Consider the following 24,938-nt stretch of genomic DNA (forward strand, 5'->3'; position numbering starts at 1 on the left):
TTAATTATCCTTATTATTCAGCACTCATTCTCCTTATTAGTACGCTCAACGTCCAAGTTTACTCATACACTATTGTTCTTAAGAAATAAAAATAATATGATAATTTTACTATATCATCCGTATTTATATATATAGGAAAATAAATTAGAAATAAGTATATTTAATAAGAAGGGTAAAATAAGTATAAAATAGTAAATTATCTATTAATTTTTTAAACTGGACAAGTAAAAGTGGACATCTATTTTTGATATCATGGACAAATAAACTTAGTCGGAGGGAGTATAAAACTCCATCGTTTGCAAAAGAATTCATATGATTACACAATTACTAGGGAACTATGAACATTATCTATTAATTATCCTAATTTGTTAAGAGCGATATCAATCCAAAATTTTGGATACTTTATTAAACAACCTCTTTATTAAGCAGCTGGAGATGATATCAAAGAAGGACAGGTGGGCTAGCAATGAGTATGCTCCAGTAGTGGTAAAGCACTATCTAATTAATTAGGATCAGATTACATTAATTATTCTTCAATTAAATTATTACCACTTCCCTCCCTTATTTTGCAACCTCTTTGCATTTCCACAACTTTCCAACCGGAAATAATCTTGCAAATGGAACTCATTTATTGGTGGAAAGTTTTTTGTTATTTAAGAATATAAAATTCTGTTTGGTTAATTTTTAAATGTTTTTTTTTTGTTAAAAAGTTTTAAGCAAATTCTTTCACCTTTTATTTTTTCCACTATGAAATTCTTTTGTTGAAGAAGAACTTTTACAAATAGTTATTGGGAATATCCGGTATTTGAAATCCATTTTATTATCTGAATTCGTATCGAATAGGTCCATTAGGAAGGTAAAATGCTCCCAACCAAATCAAAAAAGCTCTGCAATTCTAACGCTTGAATTAGAGAAAAAGGTCGAAAGGAATCCCAACTATCCACCACATTCATGGATAATTTTATATTACTTTTCATATTACATTAAAATACGCATTTAAAATATAATTATATTCCAAACATGAAAATAAGTAGAATTTTTTTCGTGGCTTTTAGTTCGTGAAATATTTGTAATTTAATTTTAATCGTTGTGATATATGATTAGGCATATTGGTAAAATATATGTACTTTTTGTCCATCTACATATAATTTTTTATAATTTGATAATTATTAACTTAAATTATTTAATTACTCATGCATTGTGTTAAATAGGGGTGTACAAATCGAACCAAAAAATCGCACCAAACCGAAAAGTCAAACTAAACTGATTAAAAAATCCGATTAGATTTGGTTCGGTATTGATTAAAAAAATCCGAACAAACCGACATATAACTATTTTTATATATACTTTTAATAAAATTATCTTTAAAAATATTTAGAAATATTTGTGATTCCCTTACGGGATGCAATATTTAGTTAAATATGAAGTTTTTCATGTTTATTAACTTTAAATAATGGGTTGTATAATCATCTTCTTATTAAGTAATAGTGAAATGTATCAATCTTTTTGTTCTTTCATATCTATATGTCAAGATCTATTAAATTCTTATATCTTTTTTGAATTTGAAATGTTATTCGATAATTTAAAATTAAATATATAGAACATGTCATTATATTGGTTCATACTTATTTTTATGTTTAATTATTAAATTCGGTTAATCTTGAAAGTATACATCAGCGTAAAATTATTGTGAGACGACTAAAAAAAAACTATCATGTGTTACTAAGAGAATTTTTTCATAAACATATATTTGTCAATTTTTTTAATTTTTACTAAACATATATTCACTTATAAAAAAGTTAACAAATTAAGATTGAAATTACATTCATATAACAAAAGAACTCGGAAAACCCGACAAAACCAAATAAATCCAAACCGATATTGTTGGTTTGGTTTGGTTTGGTTTGGATAAAAACGTGAGAAGTTTAAAAATAGCCAGATTTACAAGTGGTCATTCAAAAATAGCTACAGTTTCAAAAGTAATCGAAATTTAGCCAGTTTCCATGTAAAGATAAATTTGATATAAATTTGAACGAAACACCGTTCAAAATCCGGAATACTGGAACTCCAGTATATTATATTGGAGTTCCAGTATAATATACAGGTCCAGCATATTATACTGGAGATTGGAGCACGTGTGGTCCACTCTCCAGTATATTATGCTGGAACTTTCCGTGTGTTGAGTTCCAGCATAATATGCTGGAAGTTCATACACAAGTATACCGATCTCCAGTATATTATGCTGGAACTTTCCGTGTTGAAGCAAAATAGTCGCTATTTTTCAATGACTTTGCAAATGCTGGCTATTTTTGAATGACCAGCCCGAAAACTGGTTAGTCAATGCTATTTTTACGATAAAAACCTAACATATCCGGTCCATGTATACCCCTAGTGTTGAACTTGTACTAGTAACTCCATATTCTGAGGGGAATATAATTCTCAAAAACTCTAAATATAACTACTGATAATAGTTTAATTTATCAATAATTTAGGGATCAAAAGAGTAATTATCCGAATTAAATAATTTGATCCTTCTGTCCAAAATGCCTTGTTCAGTTTGGGACAAATGGTGGACAAAAGAACAAAGTTGTCAAAAGCCATGAGAGAAACGACCAAAATTGGAGAGCGCAATATTCGAAGTTAAAGACAGCATTAAACTCAGTGGCAATTAAAACACTCCATTAATCTTCTCTCATTTTATATATATCATCAATTCACTGTGTCAAATTCTTCATCCTTTTTGCCGCCTTTGCCCCTTCCCTTCGATCATTCCATTTTTTCTATTACTGTCTATTCCACTTCCAATTTTAACTCTGCTTTCCTAAATCTGCCAATTTCACTTTTCCCCATTTTCTTGATTTATAGATCACAATCCAAAACCATCAAGATTTCTTGTTTTGCTTTTTTTTCTTGTAATACAGTAGTAGCAAAATTTCATCTGGGTTTTTCTCCAGTTTCAAATTCAAAGGCTGAATTACACAATTCTGGGAACTGGGTTTCGAATCTTGCTTGTAAAAGGTTGAATCTTTAGATGATTCTAGAACCTTGAGAGTCAAAAATTTAGAATTTTTTGGAGGAAGAAAAGGGGAAGATGAGGAATAAAGGGGAAAAGAATGACCTGGAGAGTAGGCTACCGGTTTCAGTAACAAGAGATTCAACAGTTAGTCTTTTAAAGGTACTAACCACTTTGATTGTATTTGTAGTTGGAGTAGTTATTGGATTGACCTCAAGTTCACATATTGATAGGTACTTTACTTTTCAAGCTGAACAAATTATTGCAAATAATGCATTGGCTGATACAGTGAGCAGAGCTAATAATAATAATAATAATAATGGAAATTGTAGTGTTTGTGAGAAAGAGGATTGTTTAAGTATGGAAAGTTTTGTTAGACCAAAGATTTTGATTCATGGAATGTCTGATGATGAATTGTTTTGGAGGGCTTCATTAGAGCCTTATAAGGAAGACTTCCCATTTAAGAGAGTGCCTAAAGTGGCTTTTATGTTCTTGACTAGAGGCCAATTACCGTTGATACCGTTGTGGGAGAGGTTCTTTGAAGGGCAGGATTTGAATAAGTACTCTATATATGTGCATGCCTTGCCAGGATATGTGCTAAGTATTTCAAATACCTCAGTTTTCTACAAGCGGCAAGTCCCAAGTCAGGTATATATGATTCTTGCTGATATGTATTCAAGATTGTCTGATTGATGTTGTTTCATGCTTATTGTGTGCCAGCCTAGGAAATGCTTTCTTTTGTGCATATGTTATTTTTTTTATTCATAGAAGAATGTGTTAGTTTGGTTCTGTTTTCACAAGGAATGTGTGAATGTATTTATGTTGAGAGATGACTCTTATATTCACACAACAGATGCAGGCTAGTTCTCTTTGAGTTTGGGAAGAGTGCTGAAATACACTCTGTCTTTACAAAGTTTTTCAATAGTACAAAGTTCATGTTAAGTGAGAAGTAAAGAAGAACTTTTAGCACGTTGACTTGTCCGTGGATGGTTTGGGAGGTTGTAAAATGCTTTTATGAGCAGCTTAAAAGTTGAAATTTCTAGCTGGAGTGTCGTCAGTTCCTTTGGTGCAAATATTGAGTCATTGATTTGTCTGTCAGGTATTTGAGGACATATTTCGGTGTGTGACAGTATATAATAAAAAAGTATGGTAAAACATTCACATATTACTATACTAAGGCAAATCAATGAGAAGATGCTTTAAAACATTTTTTAAATGGTGCTGTCTACTGCCAAGGTTGGCAATGACTTTCTATATTATACTGTTTGAACTATTGACCTCTGTGAACTGTGATTTAGTTTTCTCCAAAGATGACACTAGACAGAAGATAAGAGACTGGATTGCTGATTCAGCAACATAATCTTCAAGCAAATAAATTCACAATGAAGAGTTGGAAAACCAAAGACAGAACAGAACTAAATTTATTGCATTTTCATTCCTTAAGATATAAGGGAGACATGCCTATGTTACTCTACTCGTAGATTGACTTATCAAAAAAAAGATGTTGTTCTAGCCGGAGATTGTAGTTCGGGGAATGATCGTGCAGTGTGGGATGTGAATAAGAGGGAGGCCTTATGCTAGAATTTCCATTTCTCAGCAGATATGCTATGCTTGAAATAATGGACATTGATAAGGGAATGGAACAGCTGTGATAATCAAGATGGGGAAATTTTTATTTAATTTGCTGGTGCAACCACTATTGCAACAGTAAAGTTATCTCTGTATACCTATAAGTTATGGGTTCGAGTCGTGGAAGCAACCACTAATGCTTGCATTAGGTTAGGCTGTCTACATCACATCCCTTTGGGTGCCCTTCCCTGAAACCTGCGTGAATGCAGCATGCCTTGTGCACCGAGTTGCACCGGTGCAAATAGACAAAAAGTATCTGCATCTCGTGTATGCATATCTTCTATATGGATTTCGGTTGTGATAACTAAAATTTCTAACTGATAGTGATGCCCACTACCCTCTTCCAAAACACAAACACACGTATGTATCTCATATATATAAAGGCATTTCCTTTATGTGACTGCATTCAGTTGGTGCATGTAAAAAGTTACCATTTTTGGCCCCTCACAAACCAAGTCCTGGATGCACCTCTATTTCCTCGAAATTAGGTTTGATGAGAAGGAGAGGTGAAATGATTGGTGCAACAGGTTGTAGTCTTGTACGTAATTCAAGTGAGGAGTCAAAAGCTGAAGTTTGCGTTAGTTGCAGATTAACTGTCACTCTAACATTTCCTCTGTCCTCGTGGCACAAGTTTGGACGGGGACTGAGGGCCGCAGTTGCTCAATTATATAGATACAAGCCTGCCAAAAGAGTTAATGAATTCATCAAGAAAGCAGTTTCGCATTTCCTCAATAGCAAGATTGGTAATGACGTTTTATGAATATAAATCTCTTATCAAAAGAACCAAAACCGATTTTCCTTCAGCATTATCTTCTTTTGCAATCTCTGATTTTGTTCTTTCCTTTTCAATTTCAATTTCGATCACATACTTTCGTGTGTCTTACACATGGTATCGGAGAGAAAATCAAAGGATTAAGGCTATCAATGAAGGGTCTGAAAAATTGTAATTTCAATTCCTAAACATGTGGGGCCCTGTAACCATTAAATCTTCTTTGAACAATCTTATCAGCTATGAACAAACGACGGAGCCAAACTCGTCGCATAGGTGCTAGGAGAAGTATCATCCTGGTCACTAATGACACTACTCCGAGAGCTATTGAGTAATGTTACTGGAACCCCTTAAGCAGTGGCGAAGCCACGAATTTTCTCAAGGGTGTTCAAACTTGAAAGAAGTGAAAAAATTCACCAACAAAGGGGATTCAATATATGTTATATACCTCTAAAACCTAATATTTTGCCTATATACACTGTGTAATTTTTGACGAAGGGTGTGATCACCCTTAGGACAATGTGCCTTCGCCACTGCCCTTAAGAGGAGCCGAGTTATTTGTTATACTTATGAGCTGGGCTAGGTATGTAATATTGGTTCAGATAGGGAGAGACATGGATCTTCCTTTCTTGCTTTTTTGTGAACTCAAAGATTTCATAAGACCTAAACATGGAGACCTTTTTTTTCACGAGGTCCTGGTCAGTCTTAGAGTTATCACAATCCAAGGCGCACACCTCCTCTTTATATTTTTGTTATGACCTTTTAATACAAATACTATTCATATTTGGAAACTTTTTGCTATGTGAAGTGAGCAAGGAACAGACATTATCTGATACATTGAAATAAGGTAGTCTATTCCTCTAACATGCAGAGATTAAAGAAATGGGCTCTGTTTTTTTAGTAGTCATCAACCACTTTGCCATAATTCTGTTTCAATCACTATTTGGTTATCAATCTAGAACTCAAGTCGACTAAACCTACAACATGGTTTTTTAGCAGGAGTGAGAAATCATGCAGAATGTAGATTCGGAGTTGGAGGACATTGGACAGAGTTGTCTCAATGAACTAAGTACATTGAAAATCATATGTTTGTGTGACTTGTGCATTTAACATATAGATTATAATTAGCTACGACTCTGATCCACAAGTTCTCTAATGTTTAAATGATCTTTGGGATCTTGATGTAATAGTGTAACAGTCAGCTAACCATTTTTCTTCTTCTTTTCAGCACGTTGAATGGGGATCAGTAACACTGGTTGATGCTGAAAGGCGGCTTTTGGCCAATGCCCTGCTTGACTTCTCAAATGAGCGGTTTGTCCTCCTTTCTGAGAGCTGTATTCCAGTTTACAACTTCCCAACTGTCTACAAGTATCTTATTGGATCCATTCATAGTTTTGTTGAATCATATGATGATCCTTCTCGCTATGGACGGGGCCGCTATAACCGTCGTATGAAACCTGATATCAAACTTTCTGATTGGCGAAAAGGATCGCAATGGTTCGAGATGAACCGAACTTTAGCCGTTAGGGTAGTTTCAGATACCAAATACTACGATATCTTCAGAAGACTTTGCACACCTGCTTGCTACCCCGATGAGCACTATATTCCTACTTTTATTCGATTGTTCTATGGACCTTTAAATGCAAACCGGACAGTGACATATGTTGACTGGTCCTTAGGGGGTCCGCACCCTGCAACATTCAGCGCGGTTAATATTACTGAAGGTTTCTTAAAGTCAATAAGGAACAATGGAACAGCATGTTCATACAACTACGAAAAAACACATGTCTGTCACCTCTTTGCCAGAAAGTTTGAACCAAGTGCTCTAGAACCTTTACTAAACCTCAGTTCCAACGTGTTGGAATTTTGAAGAGAAATTTTGGGAGATAAGGGTATCTTTTTTCACCCTTTCTTGTGATTGATTTTGATGTTAGATCTTTTGCTCACCAGTTCAAGTCGGCATTATGAGTTATTTGACTCTTGTAGTACATGATACAGAATTTCTTGGAGAGGACTTAGGTCCTTAAAAATGAGGAGAAATATTAGTTTTCCGGTGCAGACGGTGAAATTTGCCACTACTTTTCTTGTAGTAGGGGGAATTACCGTGATAACGATATTCAAGATGTTTTTGTAGCTTTTTTCGCAGTAAAAGTTGGTGCCAGATATCATTCCTCGTTAATATTTATTTCCTATGTAAACACCCCACCCCCTTCCCCCCACCCCCACCCAACACACACATACAAGCTTTCTAATGTAATTATCTCAGAGGAAACAATGCCGTATTTAAGGAATTAACTAAGTCATAATTATGCTCTCATTTGGCACAACATTTTTCCTGCTACATTTCTAGCCCACATTCCATAAAAGAAGGAACTTTTTCTAAAGAAAAAATAAGATAAAATTGGAGTGCAATTAGTGAACTGCTATTATTTAAGCAGTGGAACACCACTGGAACAAGGATTTGTAAATTACTCCTTTTCTTCAAACAATCTACGTCAATGCCCCAGATCGACAAACGACGCATTAGGATAGATAGAAACTAAATGGAACCTATGTTGACCCAAGATAATGTAAAATATCAATGTTAAGATCAGATCTCAATGCAAATAGAGTGGATCCACCACTGAATAGGGAGGGAACGGCGACGGCTACAGCCACACAGTGCTAAACACTAGGTTAATACATTAATACTTTCGTTGCTCGTTAGATTATACCAGCAAGTGCTTTGACAGACAACCACCCACAAATCAATTCGTTTGAAAGACCGATACCCTAAATTTATGTACCTATAAGTCTATAACAGCAGTACCTTGACAAACACATTCACTATTGTCGCCTACATAGTACTGGAAGTATTAGCTGGACATGTTAGGAAGAGCTTAGAGGATAAGACCGACTTTCGCTAGAACACTATTACATAATTCTGAGAGTACTAGTCATGTCAGGAAGAGCTAAAAGTATAAGGCCGACTTTTGCCAGAATGCTGTACAGGACGTTGGTGTAGCAGCTTCCTTGCACGGCTGTAATAGCAGTCGGCACCATCTACTAAGTAACCAAATCTGCAAGCACACTAGTCCCGTGTGAGTAAAAATGAATTTCTTTCTCCAATGATGCAATAAAGAAGTATAGTGCCATTGTGAATGTGTTTCAAACGAGTTACCTCAAATCCCTGCTCAGCAAGTCCTTCCTCTGGAAATAAAGAAGCCGCATGTCAGTTCAAGACTACTTCACATATGCTGAGGAAAATTTACATACTAAACACGAAATATCAAGGTGAGACAATTGCAGTCTTGCAGATATCAGATGAATCTGGATCTGTGTACTAATTACGGCTTGCAAATAGGAACGGAAGCCATGATTTTTGTGGTTATTCTTTCTCTTTTTCTTTATCGGATAATGGTTGAAAATAGAAAAAGACACCTCTATAGAAATTACAAGTTCCCTAGAGCACTAAAAGAAATCAGAATGTGAATACATGGGAAAAGAGAATTCTGTAAAAATTGGATGAATGGGAGAATGAGGAGCGACAGAAACATATAGAGGAGCAATATCGTGCACACCAATGTCAGTGCCCGCTTTTGCTGAAGCAAGACAAAGAACAGTGCACTTATCGTTCCCATTCTGGAGACGCTCTGCAGCAAAAACCTTACCGGTTGCTGATAATGAAATCAAAAGAAGTTTTCAGTCAGTGACAGAAAAACAAAATATCAGTCATATTTTCACTTCGACACTTTCTGCAAATACAAGGGATCTAAATGAATGACAAATACAAGTGTCAGCCCTGATGCACATGTTTGTGGCATATGCTACTTTTGTAAATGTCAAAAGAAAAAGTGAGAAGTTGAGTCACTACCCTTCGACTGCTTTGAAGACTGAACAACTTCATCAAATATGCTAGCTGTACCAGATCCAACGACACCTGCTCTGACGAATGGGGTCCCAGCAGCTTTAAGTAGCAAATCGGAACCAGAGAGCAAAAGCAAATATAGATCATTTAGGCAGCTTAAAGCATTTGAGGCTTCTTTCAACAAATTAACTGTAATGGAAAGCATTTAGTACACAATCATCTTTTCTGAGAACTAATTATTGTAGTACCATTTTTAGTCCTTGTATCTTGCCATTGTTACCGGCTATTGCTATTGCTTTTTCCATCTATTTTTCTGGTTCTTCGGTTATTGGTGCTCTCCCTCTAGCCTTTGTTGTTGTTACTGTTCTATTACTTCTTTTCATCTTCTTGAGCCGAGGGTCTATTGGAAACAGCGGGCGAGGATAAGGTCTACGCACACATAATACCCTCCCAAGACCCCACTTGTGGGATTATACTGGGTTGTTGTTTTAGTCTAAAACTTCATTTGACAACACAAGTACACACATCACACTGTAGACACTAATGATTTTTGCTTATTGTGTAGCTGACAAGCAATCTACTGAGAATCGTTTATACAAGCTTCTATTCTTCTTCAAGGAAAACATCCACAATGAAGCTTCTATTCTTAGCAGGTTCTAATGTCACATAAAGCTACATATCTGTTCACTGGATAATCAAGATTTAATATGAGAATAAAAATAACATATAGGAATTTTTGCATCTTGATACTATTGATTTTTCTTAAAGTTACAGAGTCGAATGAAACATCTTTCACAAGTAGATAAGATTTTAAAACTTTCTGAAAGAATAAAAAAATAAATAAAATAAAAAAAGAGCTGATCAAAATTATATATTTAAAAAAGCTGTCAACACAAGCAAGCAGCAATATTTTCGAGCGCTTCAGTGACTTCTGTACTGACAAGTCAAACTCCAAATTACTTAAATTAACATCAGGTCTAGTATACTTCTCAACAGTTCATATTTTTAAAGCAAATTTCACAGAGATTTTCCAGAACAAAGGAACTGTTCTAAGGACTCGTCAATAGGATAAATTAGTTATTCTGCATCATAAGGTACCGAAGTTAGGCCCAACACCCCCAATAGGTTGTTGGGAGGCTTGCTGATAATTAAGATGTCTACCAATTGGAGCATATCAAAGTAATTCTTTTAAGGTATGTCTAACCGTTTTAGGGTTCTGATTTCAGAAACAACTAGAAAATGAATTATCGACAGTCAATGATACTGAGATATGGAAAACACATAATAAGCACTAGTAACGGATGATGATCATAATGGGTGCTCAAAAAGAAAGTTTCTCACCTGTGTAGAGACAAGTGTTGGGGCTGACTTCTGCCACATTATAGAACTTATATTTACTCATAATGAAGGTTGTGTTTTCTTACCAACCAAGAATGTGGTGCAGCAGCTGATGTCCTGTGGACTGAGACCCCAAAGGTTGCAACACTAAGTCCCAAAGCAGTAACCTGTGGTCATTGCTGAACATCAACAAGAAAGGGACAGATGATTTACATTGACTAGTAGCTTATCTACAAGCCCTAATGATAATATATGCCGCTTGGTTCTTTTGCTCTATTACAGACATGTGAATGAGCAAGTGTTTCGTGGTTTAGACTATTTTAAATACATTATTTGACAAAGACATTCATCAAAATTTAAAAAAAATCACAACTGAGATATTTTTTTTGATGAGGTTAATTTTATTAATATGATAGGGGAAAATTCCAGAATACAAGATATAGAATAAATAGGAATATTTTCTCAGCAATATTACAATTTAATTCATTTCACCAAGGACAGGTATTCACTTATGAGCAACCCAAATCACCCTAAACCCACCAATTTCTCTACAAAATTCGCCAATGATTTCTATTGATGCATATTAACCCATGATCGTAGCCGCATCAACTGTGACAGCATGCGCCATCAAGAGGAGGTTTCCTATTCCTGCAGTACTAATCAGATAACTGTAACAAAAGCACGCCCGCCAGAGAAACTATGCTTCACAAATCACATTCTCCCTTGGCCTGTCACTTGGGGGTATTGCTCAATGTTGTCCCCTCGGGATGATGCCTCTTCTGTTACTTGAGGACTTATATTTTGCCTAGGTATTTGTGTAAAGGCTGATGCTGGACCTTGCATTTCGAGGGCACCTCTAAATGATTGGGAAGCCTGTGAGATTTCATTTAGTGGAGTATGAGCAGACTCTCTTTGTATGTCCATGGAATAAGGTGACGCCTTTTGTGGAGTCTGTGTGAAACCTGATGGCTGACCTTGCATTTGATGGTTTCCTCTTTGTCCTGCCATATAAGTGGATGGAGATGACCATTGTGGAACATGTGTGAAACCTGATGGCTGACCTTGCATGTGAGAATCTCCTTGTTGTGCCATGAATGAAGGTGGTGGATGACCTTGCCTTTGCAGTGATCCTTGTCCAGCCATGAAAGAGTGTGGTGGAGCTCCTTGTTGTGGCACAAAAGAAGGTGGTGAGGACTGCTGCACGTTTCTTGCAAAAGCTGATGGCTGATCTTGCATCTGCTGTGATCTTTGTCCATCCATGAAGGACGGTGGTGAAGCTCCTTGTTGACCTTGCATCTGCTGTGATCTTTGTCCATTCATGAAAGACGGTGGTGAAGCTCCTTGTTGAGTGAAAGAAGGTGATGGTGCCTGATGCGGATTTTGTGCAAAAGGTGAAGGCTGACCTTGCATTTGATGTGATCCTTGTCCAGAAACAAAAGAGGGTGGTGAAGTTTGTTGCCACCTTGGATTAGGCACTGACTGCTGGCCTTGCATTTGTGATGATCCTTGTCCTCCCATGAAAGAAGGTGGTGAAGCTTGTTGCCAGCTAGGATTAGGCACTGACTGCTGGCCTTGCATTTGTGATGATCCTTGTCCTCCCATGAACGAAGGTGGTGAAGCTTGTTGCCAGCTAGGATTAGGCACTGACTGCTGGCCTTGCATTTGTGATGATCCTTGTCCTCCCATGAAAGAAGGCGATGAAGATTGTTGCGACATGGAGCTAGGAGCATATGCTGCACTTTGCATTTGTGGTGATCCTTGTCCTCCCATGAAAGAGGGAGGTGAATTTTGCTGCCACAATGAGTTACGAGCTGAAGGCTGACTTTGCACTTGTGCTGATCCTTGTCCCCCGAAAAAAGAAGGTGGTGACGTCTGCTGGGCTGCATAAAGACATACAAGAATTGACAGGTAGCAAATGATCAGCGCAGCAACTTTTGGGTATAGATAATGACACTAGTGCCGTACAATGATGTGGGCTAAATGTAGATAATGACACTAGTGCCGTACAATGATGTGGGCTAAATTTTTCTCAACGTTCCTGCTTGGCAGAAGAAGGTTCTTTTATCTTTTAAAAAAATATGAAATTTGCCAAAAGTTGCACAAAAATTTAAAAATAAAGTAAAGAATTATATAAAATCAGCAATTACTGAAAAAAGAAGAAGATAGAAGTTAGGGAATATGCAAACTAGTAGAGTACCTGGAACCTGCGAAGTTACTGCTGATTGTCTAGGTATTTGTGAAAGCCATGGAACTTGTCCTCGAGGTGGCCCTGATGATCTAGAAGATGGGAAGTACGTCGGTTTTGTAGCAAAAACTCTTTCAATCTCCTCACGACGACCTTGGTTACCATAAGCATCTAACAGGAACTCCCTGAGGGCACTGGTGAGACCAACACCATAGTTTATCATCTGACTTACTAAATTGGAACTCGCATCATAATTACCTTCCCCACAGAGTGCCCTAATCACAATATCATAAGTTGTGACATCAGGCTTTGGTTCTCTCTCACCCATCTTGGTCAGAATAGGGACGCACTCCGCCACCTTGCCTTTCTCAATCAAGAAATTAAACCATTTTTCAGCATAGATTGGAATGACTCTCAGCCCTGCTTCCACCATCTTCGTGTATTTCTCCAACGTGCCCTCAACATTCTCCATCTTCACATATGCCTCAATCATTGTCCTATAAGTTGTGACATCTGGGCTCAATGACTTGTTACACAACTCCATATAATATTTTTCTGCTTCCTCCATCATTTCTAGGTCAGAAAGTCTCGTTATCATATTATTGTAACCCGCAACGTCCATTGCAAAAGGTCTGGTCTTGAGACCCTTCCCCACCTTCTTGAAGGTCTCCAAGGCCTCTGAAACCTTCCCTAACCTAAAACACTCATTCACCATTAAATTAAAAGTGTCTGAATTCACAGCCTGGAACGTTGGTGGTGTGTGATCATCCAACATGGCATCAAACAAAGTCCACGCCTCCGTTTCCCTCCCATGCCTCAACAACACCTCCAATAGCACATTACAAGTCGCAGGAACCATCCTATACTTTTTATCAAGAAGGGATCGATACGATTCCATCGCCTCTTTTACCTTCCCCTGCTTGAAAAACCAGTCCATAAAAGTAGCATTCACCACCCCATCATAAACAGTACACCTCTCTTTCAACTCGTCAAACAGCTCATTAGCTTTCTCTAAATTATCCAAATTCAGGAACCCTAATATTAAATTGTTATAAACTAGAGAATCTGCACCGTGTCCTTTATTAAGCATTTCCCTAAGCAAATCTACAGCTTCAGCTATACGGTCCGAATCAATTAATCCTTTAGTAAGATGACGATATGTCACAGCAGATGGACTAAAAGGTGCATTTTCAAGAATATGACTGTATACTTTTAAGCCTTCATCAACTTCACCAGCTTCACAATGTGACACAATGAGATGATTGTACGAAACAACGTTAGGAATAATATTATACTGATTGAAAAAGTACTGAAACAAAGCCTTAGCATCACTGTATCGGCCGGCGCGATACATAGCACCGATGATAGCATTACACGTGAATACAGTCGGCCGTGTATTTGAGAAAACGGCGTGACGAGCAACAGCGGCTGCGGATTCCAAATCCCCGGCGCGGATGAGAGACTGAACACGATTGTGAAGGTTAAGCCGGTGGCCGGTCAATGCTGACGTGGTATCAGGGAGACGGGAACGAGGGTCGTCGGGTGAAGGCGGTCCCCTCGGGAGTGGATCACGACGGAGGGCGTTGATTGGCGGTTCAATACGGAGGCGGCGCTTGCGACGGCGGCGTTCAGCGGCGGCTTCTTCGGCTGAGGAAAATGCGTATGATCGCTGAGGGAGAAGGAAGTTAGGGTTTTGAGGAGGTGGTGGTTGTGGTGTTGGGTGAGGGTAAACGGATGGCGTGATTTGAGGTCTGACGGCGGCGGACGAACGGCGGAGAGAGCGGAGGAGGATGCCATAGAGTGACATGGCGCGTGTGAGGGTTTTAGGTGAAACACCGAGAGTGGAAATGTGTGAGAGGCTTAAACCTTAAACCCTAGAGGTGGAGTTTAATTTGCAGAGAGACAAAAAGTGGAGAGATGATGAGAGCGAGGTTTAACACAGGAAATGTTAATGTGTGGTTGATATAATTTTGGATTTTCTGTACACTGATCAGATACCGTTGTGCAAAGTCAGACAATCTTTTAGTTGACCCATAGTCGCTCATTCGTTCAGCGACCTATGTAGAAACCGTATAAATACCTATACTGTATAATTTTGTTTCAGAAAAGCTGTAATTACTTGTAATTTTGGTAACATAAAAACGAAATTAACGATTAATCTAACCTAATGATTGAAAAAAAAATTAATAAATGTACTTAGCATTATATTTATTTTGTGTATACATAATAAATGAAACACCTTTATCAATATGAATGGACATAGTTTGGGCAAAGTCGAAATTCGAATTTTAGAACTTTTCTGTTTGTTTTTTCGGATTACGAATTAGATTTTGGATTGAATGTTTGATTTTGTATTTTTTAGATATCCTAAAATCCAAATTTTTTATATTTTATATTTTGTTCATTATCCATATGCAAATAATTATAACTCCAATACCCTACTCATTAGACATTATCTCGTATATTCAATATTAATTATTAAGTTACTATTAGCGTTTGACCCAAAAAATATGACTATTGGTTCAAATAATTAAATTTATGTGATTAATGGGTTAAACAGCCTCTCTGCCATATCGGGGCAGTGGTAAGGCCTGCGTACACATTACCTTCCCCAGACACTACTTTATGAGATTTTACTGGGTAGTTGTTATTGTTGATTAATGGGTTAAACTTAATTAACAATAATATTTCTAGATGTAGCTTCCGAAAGTATGATAAACATCATATAGATCTGATCAAATAGTGATAATGGTGTGCAATAACTATTCCAATAGGCATAAATAATAATTTAATATTTAATAGCAATGAATAACAATAAATGATACTTAAGTAAATAGGAGAAATGATTCATCCAATAAAGAATGAACTAGACGATTGTCCCTGTCACACCTCCTTTTTCACCTACACCTTCGCAAGAGCGCAAAGGAGTTTTTCCGATTAAAGGACAATAGGAACGGGATTTAATTATTAATTATTCAGAGTCGCCACTTGGGAGATTAATGGTGTCCCAAGTCACCGGTTGAATCCCGAACCGAGGAAAAATATGACTCTGTTACAATCTGCGAACCAGAAATCCGAGTAAGGAATTCTGTTAACCTGGGAGAAGGTGTTAGGCATTCCCGGGTTCCGTGGTTCTAGCACGGTCGCTCAACTGTTGTATTTGATTTTATCTGATTTTAATACATGCTAGCTTATGTGCCTTTTATTCGTAAAACTTGCTTTTTATCATTATTTATTTAAAAAGAATTGCGACGTTGTGAAAACACATTTCGAGCCACGTCGCAATCAATGCACCCGTGGTCGTCAACACATTTCGACTTCGTCGAGATTTGGATTTGGGTCGCATCAATGCGCACCCCAGTTTAAGGAAGTAATTTAATTTAAAACACTCCTAAAAGGCCTAACGCGTTGTTATCTTTAGGGAGAATCGCGAAACTTACTAAACGACTTATCCCGAAGTCTAAAATATTTTTAATCAACCAATTATTGACGGCCCCACATTTATTTCTTTTTGCTCGGTGAGGCTCGTCTCATCGATTTTTGTTAAAAGGGCCAATCTAAAAATGACGACAATTTTACAACCTAAAAAACGTACAACCGGTCTTGGGCCTCAAAGGGCCCAACACAATTGGGAGGAAAGCTATTGTGAATGCAAGCGTTGGGCCTGAAGTGGCCCATAGCCATTGAGCTCGCAGAGGTCTGGGGATCGATCCCCTGGATTAACAAACCACCAATTGGACCCATCTCCTAATTAAACCCATGTTACATCCCCTCGTTGAGCTAACAGGCTTATAGACCACAAATGACGAACTGCGAGCAACCATTTAACTAATCAATTATTGAATTACCTTAAGCACTATCAAAGTGATAAATTAAGCCAAATATAATCCTGAACTTGTCATATTTATTCAAACTATGCCGCTAAGGTACTAGAACTCACAAACTAATCATTAACAAACACCTGTTGATATTAATAATTGCAACAGAGACATTGTTTAAAAATACTACTGTTTCTATGCCTCATTTCTGTTTTCTGTAAACCACAATATATTATACTGACAGCATTTATTCTAAAACTAAAGTTAACCACCATGTTGACTCAGTTACAATACACTACGGCTATATGCCATATATCAATTATACAATTATACAGCCTATTTAGAGGTCTCGCATATACAGTTCAATCAAGACAACTGTGAGTATCAAACAAACATGGAAATATCTAAACTTAATCCTTTCCGTATTGCAATTCCAGGGCAACAATTATATTCCATGTTCACAGTACATCAAACAGACTGAGAGCGTGTACCTGAGATTTGAAAGGAAACAAAAAGAGAAATGCATCAGAAGTTGCAATGCAACAGCGTAGTTCAGGAGCAAATTCAGCAATCCAAAAACAAAGGAATCAACAACCCAGCAACTCAGAATCCAAAATTTGGACTCAACACTGAATTTTAACACAGCCAGGACATCCCAAACTCGAAAATTCAACAAATGGAACCAAAACAGAATCACTGAAACTCCAATATTCTCGAACCAACCAGAAATTGTTCTGACCACTCAAATTACTAGAAAAGGAACTGAAATTTTGTAACTCAGCTACCAAACTAGCTATGAAATAGTGAACTTTTCTCCAAAAAAAAGAAGCCCCCTCCTCAAGGCATTTTTTGCCATTTTATAGGTGCTACCCAAAGGGTTAATCAGATTTTAGTTTTCCTTTTAGTCCCTCCTCTATTTTCAGTTTAGTCCCTTTATTTTTGACTTGCTCAACAAGTAAATACCTCTATAGTGCTACCATCTACACTAAAGTACCCTTCTAGAAGGCCCTAGGGTGCTCTTTTAGCTAGGCAATTCCTCTACTACCCTTACCCCTGTTTTGAAATTATCAATCCTTAAAGAACTACCATTTTCCCATGTCTAAACTACCCTTATTACCTCTTAAAATTACTAACCTCAGTTGGTTATACTAGACCCATTTACCCTTAGCTGAAGTTAGCTAACAGATGAATTATTCAGCTATATCCAAACAGACTATCTTAAACACTATTTCAATTACTACTAAAATTGAACAACAATTAATACTACCTGAAATCAGTCTCAAACGACTTCCAAATCCGACTTCATGAAAACAGGACACAGGTCAATCTAATTATACCAACAACCCAATATTAAATAAGTATTCAAAATCTAAACAGAAGAAAGAATCGATATTAACCTAAACCTATAGCTAATAGTTAACGGACAGAATTGTATCAACCCAAAACTAATCGATTAAGATGATTAAAACTATGATCGATTACTAAACAAAGCGTGAATCAAACCAAATTAGAACTAGAGATGGAAAAACTTACTGACTAAACACAAGACTAACAAGACACTTACCGAAATCAAAATAAAAACTGTAACTAAAACTTCACTCAAAAAAGGAAAAGAAAAATGAAAGTAAAAGAATGAAACAAGAAAAGTCACTGAAGCACGAAAACTCTGGCCAGTGCCTGACGTCCGAATCTTTTCAGATTTTTGACACGCAACATCCCTAACCATGTGTTCTTACAAGAGAACACATGGTTAAGGATATTACGGTTCGAAATCATAAAGATTTTGGTTTAGGGTTTTGGCCAGAAATTCTTAGATCTGAAATTCGAGCCGCTTCACAGAGATTTGAAGGAAAATAGACATGGAATTGGGTTGATGGAAGTCCGGGGATTGTGTGGTATGATTTTAGGCTGGTTTGGATGAACTTGCGACTTGGCCGGAAAACTTCAAACTGAGATTCGACGAACTCTGGCAACATTCGAGGGAAACCAATAACGGGAATGGAAAGAGGGATTCATGGGGGATCTATGGTGTTAATTTGGGTTTGAACGGTGTAAGTGACGTTCACCGCCAGCGAGGGATTTGGGGGCGGCGCGGATTAGGGTTCATGAAGATGAAGGACACGGTACGAATGGGGCGAGGGGGGGAATTTCGGACACTTATATACCAAACATCCTAGTTAGATCCAGACCGTTGGATTGATGAGATCCAACGGTCGTGATTGAAGGCTGGGGAAACGGCGTCGTTTTGGACTGGATTGGGGTAGGCCGGGTATTGAAGCATTGGGCCTGGATCTGGTTGGAACGGGTCTAAGGGCGCTTGGGCCTGAAAAGTTTCAACGAATTGGCCCAAATTTGGGTCTTTATTAAGACCACTTTTCTAACCTTATTTTCTTTTCTCTTTTATTTCCTTTTCTCATTTTTAATTTAATAATAATTTTTATAATTTTTATAAAGATGCAAAACTAACATAAAATCCTAATTATTTCAAAACAAAGACTAATTAATTCCTAAAATTGTTTAAAGACTAATTTTGTGATTTTTCACATTTTGTTCTCAACAAATTAACCCCTAATCGGTCCTAAAAATATGAATATATATCCTAAAACGCGAATGCATATTTTTGTGTTTTATATGAATCAACATGCACCAATAAAATGCAAACAATTAACACGAAATGACACCAAAAATTCACAAGAATTGTAAAAATAAAGGAAAATCATTTTGTTTGAATTTTTGGGAATTATTCATATATATGGCAAAAATCACGTGCTCACAGTCCCTCCTTACAATGATGAGTGACAGAAAAATCCTTGAATGTTCGAATTATTCTCGGATCTGATGGAAAAGTATGGAATAATATTGATAAAAATCTTAGTGAAAATGTAATGTTTGTATCTTAGTAAGAGAGAAAGAATCTTTTTTGTCAAAGTCTGTTCTTACAAATGAATATCCCATACCTCATATCATGGCCTTTTTTCCTATTTATATGAGACATATTCCTAGTAAACTCTAATAGTACAAGCGCAGAGAATATCCACTAGAATATTCTCTTAAATATCCTATTTTGAAAATTAGCCATTACAGCTTCATCAACGGTGCTCGACTTCGACCATTATCAATACCTCTACGACGACTCATTGACTCTTCGGCTATGAGTCTAGTTGCTTCTTGCCCCACCTTGATTAACGACGGCTTGAGGATTCCTTCTTTAGTATTATCTTATCTTAAATATTCTAAGCCAAATATTGACCCATACAGTTAGTCCTTCCGCTTATTGAAGCCAGCCTCAGGCGGGCTTGATGACCGAATTCTGTTCATTGTATTCGAAATGATTGGATGAGCTAATCGGGTCGTGATGATTGAGGCGGCTGGCAACGTGACCCTTTAATAAGTAGGGATTTTGACTACTTATTTGCACTCTTTTACTTTCGTTTTAGCTCAAAATTGCTTAAAGGAATTTCTGAAAACTAATGAAATGTGCTTGTTTGCAGGAGTGTTAGAATATGAGCTAAAGAGAGGAAAATCAACTCAAGAAGGAGTAATTTTGAATAAGGATAAAAACAAGGCTAAAAGGGCACTATGCGGACCGCACAATATTGAGTGCGGCTGCAAATCATGAAGAAAGCCTCTGACAAGAAATGCTCTGTAAAGTGCGGACCGTACAATTCTGGTGCGGTCGTAGAATATAAAGTTCAGAGATATGGGTTTTTAAGGTCAAGAAGAAATGCGGTCCACACCATTTTTTTGTACGGCCACATAATCAAGAGCGCGACCGTACTCAGAAATGTGTGGTCCGCAGAAGTCTCACAATGCCAAACCCCAAGGTCAAGAAGTGCAGACCACACTATAATTGTGCGTCCGTAGAAGCAAGAGTGCGACCACACTCATAAATGTGCAGTCCGCAGAAGTTGAAGGAGTGCGGCCGCAACCCAGAATTGTGCAGCCATAGAACTGGAACCTGTCAAGCCAATTCACAATTTGCAGACCACACACATAATTGTGTGGCCGCACAACCTCCACCGGGGCATTTTTGTCAGATATTTCTAGCTTAGTATAAATAGAACTTTTTGTCATTTTTAGGTTAAGTTTCGTAAGTTGGGAGCATCTGAGCTGTTTTATTTACTGTATTTGGTAACATTGTACTAGATTAGCTTTTAAACATTAGATTTTATTCCATTAATCATCTATTATGAATTCTATCTTAGTTTCTTCTTTAATTTCTTCATTTTCCGTAAGTAGCTAAACCCTTAGCTAGGGTTGTGACCCAACCCTAGTATGTGTACTTAATGGATAATTGATTTAGGGCCTATTTATGATTGAATTTATGATATTTAGCCTAGTTCTTGCTTGAATTTGAGAATTGATGGTTGCAAACATTGATTCATGCCTATTTGACTTAGTCTTTGATAGAATATAAGGGTCCACCAAACTCTATAGAGAACCAGGTTCAACAGTATACACGCACACTGCAGTAAATATAATGATAAAAGGAATTTTACGAGAAAAAATTCCAGCTCAATGAGATTAAAAACCACGACCTACCCTTGTAGGATTTTAACTTCACTACTGGACAAACTTTAGATTACAACCTATGCAACCTAGGAATTAACCTCTTAATCCTTCACTAACTTGTAATACTCTATTACAAGTCACTTTGTAATAACTCTATTACAAAGACTTTACAACATGACTAACTCTAGCCAAGACTCAAACACACAAGTTTAAGGTTTACAAAGGGGTTCCTATAGAATGCTTCTAAACAAGCTAGATAGGAATTACAATTGAAGAAATATTACAAAGTTACCACTAAGGACATATAATGACTTGATGTGGGAACTAGTCTGTAGTTCTTTTGTTATTTGTTCTTGAAGCACTTGAAACTTTCTTGCTGGATAGTCACGTGAGCGAGCTTGAGTGAAATCTTTAAGTGTTCAAGTGAATGTGTTTTACCTTTCTTGATTGTATATATACATGTATGACATCACTTACAATGATGTAAGCAAGGTGGGTAAAAAGTCTTCCCCAAAAAGTTGACCACCGCACTATTCATGTACTGTAGCGTGTGCATGCAGCAACTTTCCAACTGGAGAGTTGATTTTGTACAGTCTCCTCGGGAACTGGTAGTGACCTATTCCCTCAGTTTTTCCTTCCACTCTAAAGAGTTGAATCATATTCCATGCTGGATCCCAACTTGGAACCTTGTGATCTTAAGGACTTGTAAATGTGTAACAGGTTCATCTGGTTCTGGATAGTAAGTTTGTTAGATCATCAAAAACATAAAGCAAAGTACTTATGACCAAAGTACTTGTAACCTATCAATTTCCCCATTTTTGATGATGACAAACTCATAATTGAAAATCCCAGAAAGAGCCACATAGAACCAGACTGCGAACCAAAAAAACCCTAAGTTTTCTCTTCGGATTACTTCAGATTATTATTCAATTATGTTTTTTATATTATTCAATTAAATATCCCCCTTTTGGCATCATAAATAGCACATAACAAGTAAGCAGCATAAAAAAGTCTAGTGTGGTTAACTCATGCCACTTGTGTGCACACAACATGATAGAAAACAGAGACAAAAGAGCAGTAGCATAAACAACAAAAAAGGAAACCACTTGCATTAACCAAATTTGGACCTTTACAGGCAGAAGCAGAATCATTGTTATCATCCATAGTTTAAAACAAACAAAAACAATTACCAGAAGCAAAACAAAACATCACCAAAAACAACTAAGAAGATGGACACTGGAAACTTGACACTGAGGGGACATTCCTTAGGGGACACTGGAGGAAGGGGCTTGAAAGAGGAAGCAAGGGTTTGGAGAACAAGATCCATGCGAGCATTCGCGGATATTTGCTTATTGAGCAGTCTTTCTTTCAGGTCCTCCACCTATTTCCTGAGCTCAACATTCTTCTTTGTTAGGCGTGCAACTTCTGAGCTGTGATAACTACTAGAACCAAGTGCCTCTTTTAACTGACTTAGCTGACTCTCAAGAATTGTATTCCTAGCCTTCAACTTCCACATCTCCTCTGTGGCACTATTCTGAGCATTTATCAATTGAGAGATAGTGGAAGTCTTTCCAACTCCTCCGACCTTGTCAATACACTCATACTCTTCAAGAGTAGTTTTTGAAAAAGATTGCTTTTTAGTGCCCACTTTGGCCTGTCCCAGAGGCACTTTGAAGAACTTAAAGACCTTTGCGAGAAGAAACATATAAGGTAGTCCGGGATTCCTTTCCTTAAGGTTTTCCACCTTCTACATATGCTCAATCATTATCCCGAGAAAATTGATGGTGGTAAAATATCCAAGGTTTCCATAAAGAATATGTCAGATTTGGATACAACAGATCTTCTCTCAACACTAGGAAGCAACACTTTGTTAACCATCTAAAAAAGCAACTGATATACTGGAAGGAGTGCCTTCTTATGCACTTATTCCCCATGTTGTATTGCGTTGTCCTTGATATTGGCATTTTCAAAGTTTGATGTGCAGGCACCCTAAATAGACGACAGTCCTTCGGCAGCCCATAATTGACCCTAATAAGGCAGAGTCCATCACTATGTCCACCCCATTTATCAACACACAAATTTGATCACCATCTATTGTGAAGAGGTCGGTATAGAAACTTCGTACCTCCTCCTCATACACTTTGGGAATCTCATTTGTAAACAAATTAGGCCATTTTTTAGAATCACAAATTTTCACTAACTGTCTCATCCCAGCAAGTTCTAGAATGTCAGAGGCAAATGTGCAGCCCTACATTACTTTCTGATTTCTCAGTCTTTTCTCAAAACTCAGAAACTCACTAACTTTTGCTTTCTTGATGGAACCAGGTTCCTCATCATTATCCATTTTTCTTTTTACTGACTTGCAAATAGACTTTCCCTTCTCCACTGACTTTTTATGCATATGTTCACCAAATTTTTCCACTTCTTCATTAGACTTGTCACCACTCTCTTTCACTGTCTTGTCACCAGACTTTTTCACCAACTTTTCACTGGAAGCAGCATCAACACTCTTGGAAGGACTTTCAGCATTTGTAGAAGTGTGCCTTATAGATTGAGAGTGAGAGTGATTCTGCTTCGAGGACTTGTGGGTTAAGCAAGTAGGTTCCTCTTCTTCTTCTTCCTCATCCACATTTACCACAGGGATGACTTTTTCATGCACAATTTTTCCATCCTTTACCAGCCTTATCTTTCTTTTGCTCCTTTTACTCTTCTTGAGAGCAGACTCCAGAGCCTCATTTTGCTACAATCGAGTAATGGGTCGCTTAGTGGTTGACTCTGAAGCTGCAACTGGCTTACTCATACCCTGATAAAACTAGCATATGCCAAACCATCTGTGTCTTCTTCACTATCAAAATTCATCTTAGGCACCACCATATTCAAGGGCTCAACATCAAAGTGGAGAGAAGGAGCAAGATCAACACTGAGCTGGGGAGATGACCCCTAACCTGGATCCTTCGCGGAGGGATCGGGTTCATCACTTCGGACCCAGTAGTGTCATCTTGAATCAGTTAATCAAATGGAACAATTGATCCCTAGTATTTTGTGGACTGAGGCTCTTCCCCTTGCGACTCATACCCTCTTCCACCCTCCTCTACAACAACCCCTTCTGAAGCAATGGGGAGCATATTTTCTATTCCCTCATTTTCTTGGGGTTTCATGGAAATTTCAACAGAAAGAGAAGTGATACATGTAGAATCGCAGCCTGTCATGGTTATCTCAGTCATTTCATGACTAATCACTGGATTGTCACTCGAGTGCCCAACCATTAAGAGAGTTAGTGTTTCCTGAACAAGGTTCCCTTGTTTACCCTATTCACCATATTTACTCTGTTTGACCAGTGAGACTAGAGGAGGACAAAGATTCTCAACCTTGCTCAGATAAGGAACAGAATTAGAGTGGGTAGGAGACAGAGTGGAGTGTGGAGAAGACTCTACTTTAGGGTTTGGACTAGTGATAGTGTTGGAAGAGGAGTCTACCGCTGGAATGTTAATTGGTGTGGACTCAATGACAGTATTGTCGGGTATACTAGAGGTTGCTTGATTTTCAGACATGGTGAAAATGTACTCGAAGGGTTGTGGATTGAGATGAGAGAAGGAAAATATGAGGTTTTGAATTTGGAAGTGAAAGGTTGTGAAGTTGATTTATTTATGATGAGGGACCCGTTCTGAAACAACGGCAAACTTTTGCTTGAGGAGTTATATCGTTCAGAAAAGGTGTGACGCTTTGGATGAAAAGACACAACTTAAAGAGACTGTCACGCTGATGATGTGGCATTGTTTTTGTCCATTTTAAATTGTGTATGAAAGAACAAAGAAGCTACTAACCTA

At 37.5% G+C, this 24,938-nt stretch overlaps 4 protein-coding genes across 7 annotated transcripts; 1 reads left to right on the plus strand and 3 right to left on the minus strand.

The window, feature by feature from the left end:
• The first annotated feature begins 2,551 nt into the window (after positions 1-2,551).
• Positions 2,552-7,576, plus strand: LOC104239130 (glycosyltransferase BC10-like). Its single transcript, XM_009793670.2, has 2 exons — positions 2,552-3,661; positions 6,640-7,576. The coding sequence occupies exons 1-2, from the start codon at positions 3,092-3,094 to the stop codon at positions 7,279-7,281; spliced, it is 1,212 nt and encodes a 403-aa protein (XP_009791972.1). The 5' UTR covers positions 2,552-3,091; the 3' UTR covers positions 7,282-7,576.
• Positions 7,577-8,057: 481 nt separating this feature from the next.
• Positions 8,058-10,839, minus strand: LOC104239131 (uroporphyrinogen-III synthase, chloroplastic-like). Of its 4 annotated transcripts, none has more exons than XM_009793672.2 (5): positions 10,600-10,839; positions 9,265-9,357; positions 8,972-9,067; positions 8,572-8,600; positions 8,058-8,470 (listed from the first exon to the last, which is right to left on the minus strand). In XM_009793672.2, exons 1-5 carry the CDS (start codon positions 10,636-10,638, stop codon positions 8,353-8,355), a joined length of 375 nt encoding a protein of 124 aa, XP_009791974.2. In that variant the 5' UTR covers positions 10,639-10,839; the 3' UTR covers positions 8,058-8,352. The 4 variants fall into 4 exon arrangements, with proteins under 4 accessions (XP_009791974.2, XP_070016302.1, XP_009791973.1 ...); XM_070160201.1 differs by having other exon boundaries at positions 8,058-8,481; XM_009793671.2 differs by lacking the exon at positions 10,600-10,839 and having other exon boundaries at positions 9,265-9,889.
• A 137-nt stretch (positions 10,840-10,976) lies between these two features.
• Positions 10,977-14,689, minus strand: LOC104239133 (pentatricopeptide repeat-containing protein At1g10270-like). The gene is made up of 2 exons (XM_009793674.2): positions 12,794-14,689; positions 10,977-12,476 (listed from the first exon to the last, which is right to left on the minus strand). The coding sequence occupies exons 1-2, from the start codon at positions 14,586-14,588 to the stop codon at positions 11,308-11,310; spliced, it is 2,964 nt and encodes a 987-aa protein (XP_009791976.1). The 5' UTR covers positions 14,589-14,689; the 3' UTR covers positions 10,977-11,307.
• Positions 14,690-22,492: 7,803 nt separating this feature from the next.
• Positions 22,493-23,985, minus strand: LOC138874135 (uncharacterized). Its single transcript, XM_070152642.1, has 4 exons — positions 23,914-23,985; positions 23,369-23,851; positions 23,237-23,311; positions 22,493-22,765 (listed from the first exon to the last, which is right to left on the minus strand). The coding sequence occupies exons 1-4, from the start codon at positions 23,983-23,985 to the stop codon at positions 22,493-22,495; spliced, it is 903 nt and encodes a 300-aa protein (XP_070008743.1).
• Positions 23,986-24,938: the final 953 nt, after the last annotated feature.

The sequence above is a fragment of the Nicotiana sylvestris genome, chromosome 1, assembly GCF_000393655.2.
Source record: "Nicotiana sylvestris chromosome 1, ASM39365v2, whole genome shotgun sequence".
NCBI lineage: Eukaryota > Viridiplantae > Streptophyta > Magnoliopsida > Solanales > Solanaceae > Nicotiana > Nicotiana sylvestris.

Coding starts and splice junctions, on each gene's coding strand:
- LOC104239130 (XM_009793670.2), top strand. CDS start 3,092: ATGAGGAATAAAGGGGAAAAGAATGACCTGGAGAGTAGGCTACCGGTT. Junction 3,662..6,639: donor AGCGGCAAGTCCCAAGTCAG/GTATATATGATT, acceptor TCTTCTTTTCAG/CACGTTGAATGGGGATCAGT.
- LOC104239131 (XM_009793671.2), bottom strand. CDS start 9,463: ATGCTTTCCATTACAGTTAATTTGTTGAAAGAAGCCTCAAATGCTTTA. Junction 8,601..8,971: donor AAAAGCGGGCACTGACATTG/GTGTGCACGATA, acceptor CTTTATTTCCAG/AGGAAGGACTTGCTGAGCAG. Junction 8,471..8,571: donor TTGCTGAGCAGGGATTTGAG/GTAACTCGTTTG, acceptor GTGTGCTTGCAG/ATTTGGTTACTTAGTAGATG.
- LOC104239133 (XM_009793674.2), bottom strand. CDS start 14,588: ATGTCACTCTATGGCATCCTCCTCCGCTCTCTCCGCCGTTCGTCCGCC. Junction 12,477..12,793: donor AGTAACTTCGCAGGTTCCAG/GTACTCTACTAG, acceptor GTCTTTATGCAG/CCCAGCAGACGTCACCACCT.
- LOC138874135 (XM_070152642.1), bottom strand. CDS start 23,985: ATGGTGGTGCCTAAGATGAATTTTGATAGTGAAGAAGACACAGATGGT. Junction 23,312..23,368: donor AAAGACTGAGAAATCAGAAA/GTAATGTAGGGC, acceptor GGGATGAGACAG/TTAGTGAAAATTTGTGATTC. Junction 22,766..23,236: donor CCAAAGTGTATGAGGAGGAG/GTACGAAGTTTC, acceptor CCTCTGGGACAG/GCCAAAGTGGGCACTAAAAA.